General features: G+C 47.3%; 1 protein-coding gene across 1 annotated transcript in view; it reads right to left on the bottom strand.

Moving 5' to 3' along the window:
• Positions 1–13,180, bottom strand: part of LOC142591496 (fatty acid synthase-like) — a 188,244-nt gene that overhangs the window by 47,800 nt on the left and 127,264 nt on the right. Inside the window, exons 16-18 of the mRNA XM_075703825.1 lie at positions 10,755–11,976; positions 9,986–10,140; positions 572–838 (exon numbers count right to left, since the gene is read on the bottom strand). Of these exons, the coding sequence (XP_075559940.1) occupies positions 572–838; positions 9,986–10,140; positions 10,755–11,976 (1,644 nt within the window). The remainder of the gene's footprint in view (positions 1–571; positions 839–9,985; positions 10,141–10,754; positions 11,977–13,180) is intronic.

The raw sequence follows: 13,180 nt of genomic DNA, 5'->3' as shown, positions 1-13,180 counted from the left end.
TGCACAACCAACGCTCCTTCTCGTTTGATAAGTATTTCCGGTCAGTAATAATAATATGCTTCGAAAATACAATTCGGGAAATGTGAAACCTTTGGCAGACTGCTATTTTATGCAGCGCTTACTTGAAATCGTTTCCAGCGGAATAACGAACGCGCACTATGGTTCGTGAAATTATACGTATCCATTTTTAGACACTACGTAAACTACTAAACACCAGTACCTGATAACCATGGCCTCATATTTTGCCACAAAGCCTGGTGCTCGAAGGCCATATCACCTCAATCAATCACCTCAATCAATCATCACCTGTCACCAATCAGTCATCAACTCAATCATATCACCTCAATCCTCAATCAGTTCATAGCACCTGCATCGTGTCTCGAAGAAATGAGGAATACCGTTATGGCGCCCCCTGCTCTTCCCCGTAAATCACTGCAACGAATCGGTGGCGTTTCTTATTGCTTCCGTTTTGTGCCAGAACGCTTACTCGGTTTGCCGAAATGCCGAACCATTCCTGTCAAGCCAGTAAAGATTGTTTATAAACCCCGTGTCGCTCGAACAACTCACTGACCTGAAATAGGCTCTGGTGCAATCTTTCCCGTTGCCAGCAACACGTCATGGAAGTTGAGCGCCGCACAGTACACATCACACAGCCTTCTGTCTTCGGGAGTCCTGCTGGAAGGGGACGCATATTTGAGCGGAGATTCATACCAGTCCAAGCTGGACAAGTCGCCTCGTGTCTGCATGCTTAGGAAGGCGAACTCCGTAGTTGTCCTCTGCAGGCCACCTGTGGCGAACTTTTCAATGGGCATTAAAGATGAGCACACGGGCGGGCAACCTGAGAGAGAAAGAGGGAAAGAAGTGTTTTTTAAGTTATGGCTGAACGACTATTTAGTAAAATGCGTCAAGAAAAGGGAGCTCGGACCCCATAGTGAGTTTATCTGTGGAGGTTAGCCCATGGCCGGACACAGTCCTCAAACGATGTGATTGCGTTAGGCCGTGTTTGTACCGGAATGCCTTGAGCCCTTCGCATTTCCGTACGCCGGTGCGCCGGGATGAATACTTAGATTTACTTACCTTGTGCTTGCACTACACCTCTGGCAATAGTCATTCTTATGAATGACTTCCGTGTTTAAGACAGAAAAGCAATCTTCGAGCACGAACGGGCCGATATGGCCCATGTGCTTTGCGAATGCCAACGCCATGAGGAAGAAGAACCAGGAGGAAGGGGGAAGACAACAGCAGGACCCTCTGTAGCGGGGTGCCTCACTGAGAGATGGCAAGCCTCCCTCCTCAGCGAGGCGCCCGAAGACCAGGAGTGGGCCGTCCAGCGGGCCAGGGCCGTTGCCGAGGTTCTCGGAAGATTTTCATCGGGTGATTAACCCCTGGCAGCCTAGCCCCGGACACCAACAGCAATAACCGTTGGAAAAATAAAGTTTAACATTATCCCATCCTACAACTTAGAGGGCCACAAATAGCATTGAAATTTTATTACATGAGAGTACGTATAGCTCTTTCATTTTATCAATTCTCCTGGCAAGCTCAGTAAGTTATTCATCACGCTCTTCATGCGCATTTAAGACAACTGACTGAGATACTCCAACGAGCCACTTCATATTTACTAAATTCAGCTTCGATACTCAGCAAGGCAAAACAAATTTGGCTCGGTATGAGTTTGAGCAATTTGGAGTATTGAGCCCCAAGTTTGCACTCGTGGTTCCCTCCTGTATTCCAGCTGTACTTTTCTGTGGCGGTATTTGGAAGCATTTAACAAATTCTCGGTATTACTCGCCTCCTCCCATCAAATTGTCTCCCCCCACCCCCGGGAAAGGGGACGATGAATAAAATTCTCAAAGCTTCTCATGTTGGAATTTGTGATCTATCATGTCATTTGAGCTATGGCACAGCGATGTGTTCGGTTCTTCTATCGCCGATGCCCTGACACCGGTCCAGCGATCCCAGCTTTTGTGCCTTCTACAAGAATTTTGTTCTTTCGATGTAGGGCAATCTTCCCTGGGCCAGACGCCAACTGTTACACACCGCATCGGTACTGGCCCGCAACCGCCATTGCGGCAACGTCCGTATCGCGTATCTCCTGCATAACGTCGTGTAATCAACGAACAAGTCGACAACACGCTTCGCCGCGATGTGATACGACATTCCAACAGTCCATGGGCATCCCCTGTCGTCCTAGTTGCGAAGAAAGGTCGTTCTGTGCGGGTTTGTGTGGACTACCGCCGCCTGAACTAGATCACTCGCGTGGACGCCTACCCTCTCCCGCGCATAGACGACGCGATTGACAGTCTAAAGGCGAGGAATTCTTTTCATCTCTAGATTTGCGCTCAGTGTATTGGCAAGTACCCAGCTCACAATTCTAGGCTACGCCGTGTCCAAATATACAATTCTTCCTGATCCAGACAAACTTCGGGCCGTCGCCGAATTCCCCGAGCCAACGTCCATCAAAAAATCGCGCAGTTTCGTCGGTTTGTGTTCCTACTTCAGATGCTTCATTCGCAATTTCGCCGCCATCATATCGCCTTACGAAGCTTCTTAGAAGCAACGGGCTCCTCACTTCGTGGTCGTCCGAGTGCGACGAGGCCTTCACAAAGCACCGTCGTTTGCTAACGGCTCCGCCAATTTTGCGCCATTATGACCCGGCAGCCCCTACCGAGGTGCACACAGGTGCCAGCGGTGTTGGCCTCGGCGCTGCTCTTGCCCAGCGCAAACAGGGGTTTCGTGATTATGTCGTGGCTTACGCAAGTCGTACAGTAACAAAAGCTGAGACCAATTACATTGTGACAGAAAATGAATAACTGGCCATCATCTGGGCTCTCACCAAGTTCAGGCCTTATTTGTACGGCCGTCCATTTGATGTAATCACGGACCGCCATGCACTATGCTGGCTGTCGTACTTGAAAGATATCTCAGGCCGTCTTGCCTGACGCGCACTTTGCCTGCAGGAATACGATATCCGCGTGCTCTACCGCAGCGGACGGCAGCATTCTAACGCCGACGCCCTCTCCCTTGCCTGACGACAATGGCTGCTGCTCACTATCCCACTTTACCGTTTCTTCGCTCGACCTTACCACCATCGCGTCTGAGCAGCGCAAGGACCATCGGATTACCTTTCTTACAGAATTGATTTCTGGTTCATCAGCACGACCAAAAACTCGCACGCTGCGTCGTCAAGCTCACCATTTTGCCATTCGGGACAACCTGCTTCACCGACGCAATTATAAATCCAACGGGCGCCAGCAGTTATTATAATAACCCAGGAGCTTTCAAAACTTATCAGCGCCTTCGACAGCGGTACTACTGGCGAGGGATGTACAGCTACGTTCAGAAGTTCGTTTGCCCTTGCCCCCGATTGTGAGCGCCGGATATCTCCACCAGCCAATCTGTAACCTTTACCTTGCCCTACCCGGCTGTTTTGGCGCATCGGCATCGATTTGCACGTGCCCCTTCTCCTGACATCGTCTGGAAACCGCTGGGCCATAGTGGCGGTTGACCACCTCACGCAATACGCCGAAACTGCCATCTTTCCGGTAGCTACAGCGCGCGATGTTGCCGCCTTCCTTCTTCATCAGTTAGTAAGGAAATGGATGTATCACTGCTTTAACATGGCCTAATGACTCTGGAGAAGCTGCTACTACAGTGGCAGCGACAGCTACTAGTGTGTGACTTGTTCTTTATCGAGGTCAGAAGACTCGCTGCAGATGCGGACATTCCAAAGGACTTTTTAGAACTTCAGACGAAACATTCCTAGAGAAATGTTTCGGCAGGTGTGATTGCCATCCTCTCTGAAAACAGAACGAAACCGATTTCCTTGCATTGAGACAAGTTCTTCGCCAAGGTACTTGTACCATCGTGTGGGCCACGAGTCACGATCACTAGGTCGGCTTCATGCAGGGTTCGCTTTGATATAGATGATGTGTCCCAAGATTCTCGAATGAAGATTGGGCGATAACCGTTGGAGCGTTCAAGATGCGACGACCGACGCATCAAAGTCACGTGCCAGTGTGTCTTACACAGATCTTGTTTGGAAATCCTACCTGCTGCACCTCCAAACAAGCGTATTCACGACAGAGGCCTATGCAGTACCGTTGGCAGTGAAGCACATCAACAGACTGAAACTCCTAAAGGAAGTAATATTTAGACTCTTCAAGCATTGTTAAAGCTTTAATGTCACCGCCAAACCACAGAAATTCCGCATTAAAAACCAACATTCACTGCTCTGTTCTGTTTATGCGTCAAAACAAGTCATATTATGCTGAGTGTTTGGGTAGAGAGACATCGAGTTTAATGTGCTTGTCGACAATATTGCCGCATCCATCAAAACCTAAGGTAGCAACTATGCCAGTGCCATCGCTGCCATAGACTTGAAGGCGTTCGTACGTGAGAAACGGGTGAGCTATCGACAACGTACGTGGGACACAGTATCCTTAATAAACTCCACTTTATTAAGTCCAACTTAGGAAATTGGCAGCTTATAACAAGAATACGACTAGGTGAGGTGATTTTCAGCCCTCTTAGAATAGGTCACACCTAAGGCACACTTACACTTGTCGACCGGTGATAGTCCTTCCTGTGCGCTAAATGTCGCGAGACACTTACGGTCCTTCGCGGCTTGTTAGAATGTGTGCAAACAAAAGCTCAAAGAAAAAACGGTACAGGCCTGAGCGGTACACGCAGCACGGTCACAGCGTGATCTCGAGGAGCGGCTCTACGGAGCTCCATATACAGGGGCACGCACTACAGGGTCTTCGCAGCAACGTCTCTTCGGGTCGTTTTCACGAGAACGGTCTCAACTATCCACCTGGCGTCGACGGCGAGGTGCGGCTTGCGCTGCGTCTAGTCCTAATCTCTGCACAGCGGTCTGCTGAGCCCGATTTCGCCTGGTTGCAGCCGCGCGCTTAGCTCCACGATTCGCTTATTCAGAAGCTTTTCGTACCTTACGAGGATACGCATAACGTGTACTGCAGAGTAAAGTCGGGGACCAAGACTATGTGGCGCGCATATCACATCCCTTGACCCGTGGCATGTTACGTTGCTATTGGTGACGATGACAATGATGGTTCATTGGCGTCTCCCTCGAAACGGGGTGCGGACAAATAGCCATCTAGTCTGCTTGAGTTAACCAGGTCCAGCTAAACGCAGCATGCAACTTCCATATGCAAATGCTACCTGTCGGGCCATCTGGTGTAATATAACGGAATTGCGGCGAAAAGTTTGTACGTATCGACCCTACGCGGCGTACATGTCACATCGCGTGTCAAATGGCACGATACGATGCTAATGATGATGTAATGGCATTGCCTTTGAAACGGGACAGTGAAAAACAGACGCCTGGCCTGCTTGAATTAACCCGGTATGCCACACATGTTTTTCATTATATTGTGACGCAGCAGTTATCACGACGTTTATTCCGCGTCAAAGACTGGGCGAACCGACCACGCCCACAGCACGGATCACACTCGAGAGCCAGCCCGACAAGCGATGATGAAGAAGAACCCCATATGAACCCCACATGATGATGATCATGTACAGATGACAAAGAATAGCCTATAAATTCCCACAATATTATTACGATATGATCAAGCGATGTTCAAGAAACGAAGCGCCGCGAGAACGACGACAAAGTTGGTCGCTGCACTTGGCGCGAGCGAGTGTCGGCCTGGCTGCCTGGCTCTAGTGTAAATAGCCTGTAAATAGCGTCTTCTGTCTGTGTCTTTTCACACGCAACAATATCAATATTTATACATCTGCATAACCTTCTTCTTCAAGACTTCCCTACCTACCTTGTATCGCTATATATGCCGGTGCTGCATGAGGTGCCTCCTGGTGTAATATGCAACTGCAATGCAAAGGGCGCATATACATATACGCTACGCGACGCACATATAATAATAATAATAATAATAATAATAATAATAATAATAATAATAATAATAATAATAATAATAATAATAATAATAATAATAATAATAATCAGCCTGGTTACGCCCACTGAAGGGCAATGGCCTCTCCATACTTCTCCAACTACTCCGGTCCTGTACTAATTGTGGCCATGTTGTCCCTGCAAACATCTTAATCTCATCCGCCCACCTAACTTTCTGCCGCCCCCTACAACGCTTCCCTTCCCTTGGAATCCAGTCCGCAACCCTTAATGACCATCGGTTATTTTCCCTCCTCATTACATGTCCGGCTATGCCCCCCACCCATTTCTTTTTCTTCAACTAAGATGTCATTAACTCGCGTTTGTTCCCTCACCCAAGCAGCTCTTTTCTTATCCTTTAAAGTTACAGCCATCATTCTTCTTTCCATAGCTCGATGCGTCGTCCTCAATTTAAGTAGAACCCTTTTCGTAAGTCTCCAGGTTTCTGCCCCGTACGTGAGTACTGGTGAGACACAGCTGTGTATTTATACACTTTTCTCTTGAGGGATAATGGCAGCCTGCTGTTCATGAGCTGAGAATGCCTGCCAAACACACCCCAGCCCATTGTTATTCTTCTGATTACTTCAGTCTCATGATCCGGATCCGCGGACACTACCTGCCCTAAGTAGATGTATTTTCTTACCACTTCCAGTGCCTCGCTACCTATCGTAAACTGCTATTCTCTTCCGAGACTGTTAAGCATTACTTTAATTTCCTGCAGAATAATTTTTAGACCCACCATTGTGTTTGCCTGTCCAGGTCAGTGAGCATGCATTGCAATTGGCCCCCTGAGTTACTAAGCAAGGCAATATCATCAGTGAATTGAAAGTTACTAAGGTAGTCTCCAGTAACTCTTATCCCCAATTCTTTCCAATCCAGGTCTCTGAATACTTCCTGTAAACACGCTGTGAATAACATTGGAGAGATCGTATCTCCCTGTCTGACGCCTGTCTTTATTGGGTTTTTGTTGCTTTCTTCGTGGAAGACTACGGTGGCTGTGGAGCAACGATAGATATCTTTCAGTATTTTTACATACGGCTCGTCTACACCCTGATTCCGTAGTGCCTCCATGACTGCGGAGGTTTCGCCTGAATCAAACGGTTTCTCGTAATCAATGAAAGCTATATATAAGGGTTGGTCATATCCCGCACATTTCGCTATGACCTTCCTCATAGTGTGAATATCCTCTATTGTTGAGTAGCCTTTACGGAATCCTGCCTGGTCCTTTGGTTGACAGAAGTCTAAGGTGTTCCTGATTCTATTTGCGATTATCTTAGTAAATACTTTGTAGGCAACAGACGGTAAGCTGATTGGTCTATAATTTTTCAAGTATTTGACGTCCCATTTCTTATGGATTAGGATTATGATAGCGTCCTTCCAAGATTCCGGTATTCTCGAGGTCATGAGGCATTGCGTATACAGGGTGGCCAGCTTTTCTAGAACAATCTGCCCACCATCCTTCAACAATTCTGCTGTTACCTGATCCTCCCCAGCTGCCTTCCCTATTTGCATAGCTCCCAAGGCTTTCTTTACTTCTTCCGGCGTTACCTGTGGGATTTCGAATTCCTCTAGACTATTCTCTCTTCCATTATCGTCGTGGGTGCCACGGGTACTGTATAAATCTCTATAGAACTCCTCAGCTACTTGAACTATCTCATCCATCTTAGTAATGATATTGCCGGATTTGTCTCTTAATGCAGACATCTGATTCTTGCCTATTCCTAGTTTCTTCTTCACTGCTTTTAGGCTTCCTCCGTACCTGAGAGCATGTGGAATTCTATCTATATTATACTTCCTTGTGTCAGCTGTCTTACACTTGTTAACTTCGAAAGTTCTTCCAGTTCTATTCTAGCTGTAGGGTTAGAGGCTTTCATACATTGGCGTTTTTAGATGAGATCTTTCATCTCCTGCGATAGCTAACTGGTATCCTGTCTAACGGAGTTACCACCGACTTCTATTGCACACTCCTTAATGATGCCCATAATATTGTCGTTCGTTGCTTCAATATTAAGCTTCTCTTCCTGAGCTAAAGCCGAATACCTGCTCTGTAGCTTAATGCAGAAATCCCTTATTTTAACTCATACCGCTAACTCATTGTTCCGCTTTTTATGTATCAGTTTCTTCCGTTCCCTCCTCAATACGAGTTCTTACCATCCTATGGTCACTACAGCACACCTTGCCGAGCACGTCCACATCTTGTATGATGCCAGGGTTAGCGCAGAGTATAAGGTCTATTTCATTTCTATTCTCGCCCTGCGGGCTCCTTCACGTTCACTTTCGGCTACCCGCTTGCGGAAGAAGGTATTCATTATCCGCATATCATTCTGTTCAGCGAACTCTACGAATAACTCTCCCCTGCTATTCCTAGAGCCTATGCCATATTCCCCCAACTGCCTTGTCTCCAACCTTCTTCTTGGCCACACTGGCATTGAAGTCGCCCATTAGTATAGTGTATTTTGTTTTGACTTTACCCATCGCCGATTCCACGTCTTAATAGAACCTTTCGACTTCCTGGTCATCATGAGCGAATGTAGGGGCGTAGACCTGTAAGACCTTCAATTTATACCTCTTATTAAGTTTCACAACAAGTCCTGCCACCTTCTCGTTAATGCTATAGAGTTCCTGTATGTTACCAGCTATATCCTTATTAATCAGGAATCCGACTCCTAATTCTCGTCTCTCCGCTAAGCCCCGATAGTACAGGACATATGCCCGCTTTTTAGCACTGTATATGTTCCTTTTGACCTCCTAACTTCACTGAGCCCTATTACATCCCATTGAATGCCCTCTAATCCCTCAAATAGCATTGCTAGACTCGCCTCACTAGATAACGTTTTAGCGTTAAACGTCTTAGCTTAGATATTCTTAGCACCCTCTGCTGCGTCGCAGCTGCTGGGGACTGAGGGCCGTGGTTTGATTGTTGTATACATAGGAGGTTGTGGCCAAGTACTGCACCAGGGTGGCCAATCCTGCCCGGGTGTGGGAGTGCGTTTCCGGTCACCGGGATCAGGCCGCACTCCGAGCCTGTTTATGCAATTTCATCAACACACCGATTTCTTTTTTCTTTTAATCCGGTGGGAAATTGCGCGGCACCGGGATTCGAGCACCGATCCTCTTGCACACGAGGCAGATGCTCTGCCTCTACGCCACCACTGCGCATATCATATTGCAAGGCAAATGGCTCGACACGATGATAATGATGGTGTTGATCTACAGGCATCCCCTTTGACACTCGGCGGCGGCATAGTCACCTAGTCAGCTTGATGTAATCAGGTACATAATATATTTTCTTGCATTCTTGTATACATCTCCTTAAACGTCTTTGTTCTTCCCTCAACCTTCTTCGCTGCCTTGTGCCGGACCCGGGCATCTGCTACATGGCATTCTACCTGTTGTAATAATATGCAACTGCAGTGCCAAACATGCATGCATCGAGGCTACGCGGGCGCATGTGACATCGCGTGTCTCATCACCCGCTAGGACGCGTTTATAGGGCACTTTTCCGCTGAGTGCTAGCAAGCGCTGGTGTGACTCAGTGGTAGGGTAGCTGACTTCCACACAGCGGGTCCAGGTTCAGTCCCGGCGAGGAAATAGGCATTGTGTTCCCTATTCCCGGCGATAGCTGCTTCGGACACCGGCGGCGGACACCGCTACACTGCTACATTCTATATTCACGATCTCAGGCTTGGCGCTCTTTGGCTATACCGGGCCCCATTAAGACACATATATAATCGAACGTGTAGACGTTATGGTGGATAAAGAAAAACGTTTCATGAAACAAATTTTTGCATGTGATGAAATTAAGCAACATTGTATGCATCGCGGCTAGTTCTAAGGTCTTCGTTTACCCGCTTCTCTGAAACTACCCTTCCCTTAGATTCCAACATGTGAGTTGGACCTGAGTAAATTTTTAAAAATTAATAGCTTCTCTCAGCGAATATTCGTCTTCGCCACTGTCAGTCTCTGAAAATTAGCAGCACTAGCTTTGTCATCTGCCAATTTTTTAAGCATTTTCGTCAATAATCAAAGGCGTCAAGCCATTCCACTCACCGGGGTATAGGGACAGGTGCCTGTACGATCCCCACTGCCCACAGCAGTACACATTCATCACCAGGTCTTGCTCAAAAATGTCCGCATGCTTTGGATTACTGGGGCTGAAGTCGAAGACCTCGTTTGAACCACTATTGCTCGCATCGAACACACACCTACGGAAAGATCAGAAAGAAATTAGAAGGAATTTCGATCACGGGTGGAAATGCGATTACCGTATTTTCTTGTCGATATATCATGTTTGTCGCATTCAATACCATTAAAAACTGATCAAGTTGACAAATATGTTAACTTTGCGAACTCACGTAAAACAGGCTGTCACTGAAAGGGTTCTGCTAATATTGAGAAATTACTGAAATGCCTCATTTGAATGCATCGAAACTATTTCATGTTACCTGTGTGATAGTTTATCGGTGATTGCATTTTAATTACACTATTCTTTTAAAAGTTTTGTTTGCTTTGTATATTTTTTATGTGTCGCTTTCTTTGCCAAGTCTCTCGCTGTATTAAGCTATGTTGTTCATTTAAGGTTACTTTCCATAACTTTTTACCAATATTCTGCTTGTATTATGGCACGTTTTCTTTTCATCAATTGACAATCTTGTAACAATTCCGGGCGGGGCTAGCAGATCCCGTAGCCAAGAACAGTTGTCCAATATGGTTTCCTTAATTTTTCTGAATAATGAGGTACAATGGTCAGTCAATCGGTTTCTTTTGTTACGGAAAGAGGGGCACAGCTAAATCGGCAGCCACTCCTAAATATGCTTACCTTACGTGGCATCCGCCGGTTTCCTGCCGAAGGCAGTTGGTGAAGCCAACGATGCCACTGGTGGCGGCATCCTCGGCGAGAATCCAGATGTTCTCTCCGGCCGACATGGAGTCGTACTGCACTGTTTTCGCCTTTAGCGTCTCGACCCATCCGAATTCACTGTTCTTAACCTTTACCACGCCCTGCTTGCTGAGGTCCGAGACTGCTGAACGCTTTCTAAACAGAAGCAGCGAAGATAACTTGTTCGATTTGAGGCCCACGAGCAGCAATCCGTAAGCCTTGAGCACAGAGACAACCTCGTCGTCCGAATGCGTGCGGAAAACTGTGCCACCCATAGACCAGAGAAATGCCTCGGCGGGCGTGATCGCCGTCCTTTGCGACAATAGAACGAAACCGAGTTCCTTGCACTCAGACAACTGATTGGCCAAGGTACTAATATCATCGTGGGCGTCGACTACACCACGAGCCACAATCACTAGGTCGGCTTCCTGCAGGGTTCGCTTTGATATAGATGATGTGTCCCAAGGGATTGTGCTGACACCCACCGGTACCTGGTCTGGCGGTAGATTCTCTAATGAAGAATGGGCCACGGAATATTCCGCATTAAGTCGGAAGTCGTGTAGCGGTAGCCATTGGAGAGCCCAAGATGCGATGAGTGACGGATTTTTACCGCAAGCTAGCTCCAGAACTCGAAACCTTTTAGAAGCCGTATTCTCCAGAACGACGTCAAGAAGGCTCCTTAAAGGGTCTTCTCCAAACAGCGCCGTGTTAAGAATGTCTCTCTCCAAGCACTGCTTCTGACCTTCAAGCGATGACCGGACGCAAGATGACAGGGAAGTGGAGTAGTTGGCTTCCTTACGAACAAGAAGGAGGACTTTCAGAAAGCCGTGGTTATCAGCGGCGTCCTCGAGGTATCTGTTCCACACGCTTCCGGGCAGATCGTGGCAACCGCCTTGGAAGCCGTGCACTTCGGTGTCGACCTCTCCGTGATCTTCGAGCACACTGTGGGCAACGTCGGAGCACGCATCGACGTAATCGCGCACAGAGCAATATCGTTCCTCCTTGGCGGCATCGTCGTCCCTGTAAGGCACGAAGCGGTACTCCTCGAGCAACGGAGTCTGCTGCACGGGGCGCCGCTGGGCTACGCTCGTCTTGAATCCTTTCACGACGACGCCACCGCAGCGGCACGTGTTCCGATGAATTTCGTAGGTGACGTCCATTCCTGCACAAGCCCACATATGTAGATACGCACGATCACAACTCAAGCGGCAGCGTTTTATACAACTGAGGCTAGGGACCACAGAAAATCTGCACTCTGCTACAAAAATCACACTAGTTCCTATTTGTTGGCATTACTATTCCACACCGTAAGCAAGTCATGAAATAAAGAATAAACAGTATCTTAATCTGCCAGACTATGACGATGGCGAGTGAGCTTAGGGCACTTAGAATATGTTTTCTGATCCGCTCCTCGCGTTAATGCATTCACGATGAGTCAAATCCCGCACGCGAGGGAAATAAAGACCTTTTGAATTCACTAGTGTTGCAATGTGGGCTTGTTGGCAATGCATCTTCAAGGGGTGTACGGTAGCGCGATTAAAAGACGGGACAAAAGAAAACACATAGGGATACGCACAGCGCTGTGTGTGTCCCTGTGTGTCTTCTTTTGCCTCATATTTTAATCGCGCTACCCTACACCCCTTGAAGACCTTTTTAAGTTGTCTGCCTTGCCAGTGCGATAGACGGACGTAGGGACGGATAGAGGCCTGGACAGATGTATGTATGTATGTATGTATGTATGTATGTATGTATGTATGTATGTATGTATGTATGTATGTATGTATGTATGTGTGTATGTATGTATGTATGTATGTATGTATGTATGTACGCACATACATGTAGACGTTCTTGTATGCATAATGTTTTTATTTTGCGCTCAAAGGCAACGCTACATTATTTTTAGAAGGATCGGTTTATTCTACGATCGCAGCTGTTTATGTGAAAGCACTGCCACTATATAACAGCACACTCAAAACAGAACCTATAGTAAATGACATCATCGCGAGTTGTCAACACATTGCGAGTTGTCGCAACGCATATCTTGCAGAAATTCTGTCCCAGACACAGTAAAAAAACCTACTTATAGCACTAGGTATGAGACGCTCGGTCTATGCTGGTCCTCAACGAACCTCTTTGATTGCAGCTCGGGTCAGCTCGGTTCACGGGTCACGGGTATGTACCAGTAGGTGTCTGCCGCTCTTCAACGAATGTCTTTGACGCCAGCTTGTGTAACTATGTGCCATGAGAATGTACCGCTCTACAACGGCGAAAAGGGTTCCTTAAATTTCTCCCATGCCGAGCGGAATCAAACCCACGTCACAATATTTCCTTAAGGACAGCAACCCGACGCCTTAGCAGGGTGCGCC

Source organism: Dermacentor variabilis, chromosome 8 (assembly GCF_050947875.1).
Source record: "Dermacentor variabilis isolate Ectoservices chromosome 8, ASM5094787v1, whole genome shotgun sequence".
In the NCBI taxonomy this organism is placed as follows: Eukaryota; Metazoa; Arthropoda; class Arachnida; order Ixodida; family Ixodidae; genus Dermacentor; species Dermacentor variabilis.
This window is presented reverse-complemented; position numbering and strand designations above follow the sequence as displayed.